The sequence below is a fragment of the Aedes albopictus genome, chromosome 1 (assembly GCF_035046485.1).
Source record: "Aedes albopictus strain Foshan chromosome 1, AalbF5, whole genome shotgun sequence".
Lineage (NCBI taxonomy): Eukaryota > Metazoa > Arthropoda > Insecta > Diptera > Culicidae > Aedes > Aedes albopictus.
Window position 1 is genome coordinate 169,045,013 of NC_085136.1, and position 4,056 is coordinate 169,049,068.

At 44.6% G+C, this 4,056-nt stretch overlaps 1 protein-coding gene across 1 annotated transcript; it reads left to right on the top strand.

Moving 5' to 3' along the window:
• Nucleotides 1–2,048: 2,048 nt before the first annotated feature.
• Nucleotides 2,049–2,934, top strand: LOC115260864 (uncharacterized). The gene has a single exon (XM_029862188.2). The coding sequence runs from the start codon at nt 2,109–2,111 to the stop codon at nt 2,928–2,930; it is 822 nt and encodes a 273-aa protein (XP_029718048.1). The 5' UTR covers nt 2,049–2,108; the 3' UTR covers nt 2,931–2,934.
• Nucleotides 2,935–4,056: the final 1,122 nt, after the last annotated feature.

Sequence of the window (4,056 nt, forward strand, 5' to 3'; positions counted from 1 at the left end):
TATGGACCAAATTGGGCACAGTAATTTTAGACGCAAAAGGAGATGCTTTGGTCACAATGTCATTCTCTTGCATATATCTAAACTTTGACCATTTCTTCACTTTTAATCTAACCCACCGTTTACCAGACTTTTAAAAAAGTTAAGATTTGATTTATCGCTAACATTGGTTTTGTTCACTTTCATAATTCTACTACTTGATGTACCACATGCATGGGTTTGCTTCAATTACACGTTTGATCATTTCCGGCGTATACCTGGAACCGATTCCATGACACTACTGGTTGTCCCAAATACTGTCTGTGGTTATTTTCTTGTCAACTGGTTATCAGGCTGGCTTAAAAGCCGCGAATTGATGTGTTCCATTGGGAGCATCCGTTAAATATGTCACGCTGAAATTAGGAATGTTCAAAGCTCCCCCTGCCCCTTTCGTACGGGTTTCTCCTATACTTAATACATTGCTTGTCACACTTTAACAGCCCCCTCTCCCCTAGGATCGTGACGTACTTAATGGTCTCATGCATGATTTTGGCTTACTTCTATATTTTACCATTTCTGGCGGGGCACTCGTTACCTGTTCTTCAACACTACCGGTTCTCCCAAATGTGCGTCTGAGACTTTTTGCTGACAACCAGTTGTTTAGGTTTGTAACCGTTTGGTTACAAGATTGTTGATTTTTGTTTTGAATTATGTTGTATGTGTAGGACCCTTCACGTTTCTTGTGTAAAAACAGTAGAGATACCACAGAAGTGAAAGGGTCAAGTACCGCTGTAAATGTGTTGTCTCGTTACCAAAGATGAAATATGGGACAGAAAATTGAACTTCGAGCGAAACAGCATATTAAATGATGGCTGAAAGAATGACGGAATAAGGGAATGATTATACAAAACGGCCATTGCCCAAAACTGGCTAATAATTTAACAGGCGTCCGTGTGCTAAGACGTGTGATTTTCATGGTGCAGTGATTCTGACTGAGTGAACGAACCCCCCCCCCCCTTTTCTTAGCAGGAGCTAGGCTGTGCTTTGGGGAAGATACTGCTTAGGTAATTTGAATGCCCTGCATTCTATTTGAAGATTGGTTGTTAAAATGTACCGTCCATAGGACCTCTTTTGTTTGGACCTTTAAGTCCCACCGTCCAGCACACGGGTCGGCCCGCGAAGCCATCAGGCTTCCGCGCTTAACTTGTCAAGGAGTTTTACCGTCCTTTTCCGGACGGATCCTCAGGCAGATCGCCTTAACCGTCAAGGAGGATTTCCCCTCTCGGCCGTCCAAGGTGGCCATGCCACGGCCGGTCGATTGAGCCTAAGAGGGAAGACGCCTGCATCCCCCCCCCCCAGCAACGCCCGCTGGTTCCGTCGGTCGAGTACCGGCCCCGCTCGCTTCATCATCCGGCGAGATTTCCGACCGCACCGCTCGACAGGAGTCGCTGTGTCGGCCATCGACACCACCTTCAAGCAGCAGCGGTATGTACTGGTACCACCAAACATAGAAATAGGCCACACTTAACAAATTAACACAAATTTTATTACACAGAACAACACGCACACGCCACAATTAGGATTTTAATAAATTATACAAAGAAATGTGAAAGATCCTTGCTGTTCTTAGTTTTTGTATTCCGCGAAAGCCCTTGATTACCCAGTAGCTAGCCGACCCGGAGAGATCTTGTGTCCTGAGTCGGCCCGGCACTGTATAGTATTGACCGATTAGTTTCACTTGGCACCCAGCCAAAAGTCCGCGAAAGGTAATCAAGGGACCGAAGTAGCATACAAAAATCTAACGATTTTTGCCGACGGGAGGTGGCAGGGATACGTGCTTGCACGTATGTCTCGCCCCTTACGCACTGTCCTAAACTCAGGTGACTTAACTGTGATATTACGAAGCTTTTGCTTCAAAAGAGGTCCTGAGCACATCACGGACACATTTGCTCTTGATTCTCGTTTTTACCGCATAAAAATTCGTTGATGTTGGCAAATTTTGAGTTTCGTGATCCGTTTATGCAATGTCCAAACATAGATCATAATTGAACTTGTTTGTTTTGTTTCGTCACTATGTTTTTCCATTTCATTTTACCCTACTGACTCACAACACACGCAGATTCTCATACACAATGACTCGCAAGCGACGAGCAAAGGCTGAAGCCAATTATAAACCAATCAATTGGCAGCCGTCGACGTACGATGCGGACGAGTCGGACTTAGAGGAATGGTTTGAAATGCCTCGTCCGTTGCTCTCGACGCATCCTAACTACCCGCTAGAGGAGTTAGAGCTGGACCTCGAAGAGACTTTGTCGACCATTCGGGAGCAAAGGACTTCGGGGGTGATGATGCCAGCAGACGTCGTTAAAATTAAACGAATTATCTACCTTTTCATGCGTGACATGAACATCGTCACATGCGATGTAAATTCTCGCTATTTGCCCCCCAGCGCGACGTGCGAATACAGGGCGCCGGAATCAGAACCAGAGGAGGAGATCGAATTGATCATCCCTAGTTCCGATTCCGATGACTTAGAAATGTCCTTCAGCGAGCCCGAACCTGATTCGGAAGACCATCTTCAGGCCGAAAAGGGAACGAAAAGGAGCCCAGTGTCACGCTACTCTTCTGGTTACTTTTCCCCCGAATTTGACACCAGTAAGTCGGTGCTTCATTCATCGAGTTTTCCCAGAGACTTACCTGGTAAAGCTTTCCAAACTTCAAAAGACCAAACTTCGAACGCCGAATCCCTACGAAAGCAGACCCGGTCGTTCAAGATCCGGAAAAAGGCCAACCTAAATCTTCGAGCGGAACCTACGGCCAAAGAACTGTGCAGCGAAAACCTTCTTCGATTTTTGGAACCCATCCCTTCTTCGAACAATCTCAGTTCCGGACGCACACCTGGAACCCCCCAAAAGGTCTTTTCTTCCAATAAGAAAAAGAAGAAACACTTCTAAATTTCTACTTAAAAAAAAACACAATTTATTTTTCTTTTCATTTTCACATTCTATTCTTCGGCAGTTTGTCATCTATCCGGTGAGGTGCGGGAGTAATTAACTATCCCCAGTCGCCGGCGGCAGAAATCGCTGGACGAATGAAGATCTGAAAAGAAAGAGGAAATGAACCGTTTTAGCAATTTTCAACACCGAAGGACTATGAAATTGTTAGTCGATTGTGTTAGTTGTTATGGGAATCGTTAGCTGTTAGTCCTAGATTAGTCAGACCGACGGATGAAAGACTCCGGGCGGTCGTGCAGAAAGGCTAGCATGCGTGGAAATTAGATCCAACTTACCTTGATTTATTACGGGGATCCATACCAGCCCTGGCAGGATCGGGGGAGAGTTGCGAGGGGTAAGCGAAATCGCCTTCGCCTTCCTCCACCTGTGGAGCGGTTGGGAGGGGATCGCCCATTGATTCAATTGGCCAGAATCTAAAATCAGTACCAACCAAATTAGATGGTTTGGTCATTTTATTGTGTACACTTTACTTACCTGATGTCGTCTTGCAGCGGCAAGATGGTCATCATGGTTGTCCCGGGACTTTATGGGTGGCAATGGACCAATCTTTCTGAGCAAAGATTGCCGTCACATTGGCCAAAACCCCTAGAATGAGCAGAATTCATTCACCTAAAATGAAAGACACACATATATGAAGGTTCTCCTTCGATATGTTCATATACGTACGTACTTACCAATACATTCTCGTCGAAAAAGGCCACTTTTAAAACTACTTTTCACTTCGAATTTTTCGCGACTGAACAGCATAAACATAAACATATCGAACAATAGAGATGCTGTGTCAGTCCACTTTGACAGATTCATGACGTTTCGCAAACTGTCACTGTCACTATTGTGTCATACAGTTTGCCCGCCGGCGAATCAATCCCGCCTGGGGATTCGGTCGTGCTGATCGAATGTGATCTTTGTGTTGTCAGTATTTGTAAATAGGGTTGTAAAATTGTTTTTCGATGCGCATCAATGTAAATAGTTTATAAATGTTGTCTACCCATAATACGGGATATTTTATAAGAATTTTTAAAATGTTTTGTACATATTTTGCATGTGTTAATTTATTTCGTTTTCC

Coding starts and splice junctions, on each gene's coding strand:
- LOC115260864 (XM_029862188.2), top strand. CDS start 2,109: ATGACTCGCAAGCGACGAGCAAAGGCTGAAGCCAATTATAAACCAATC.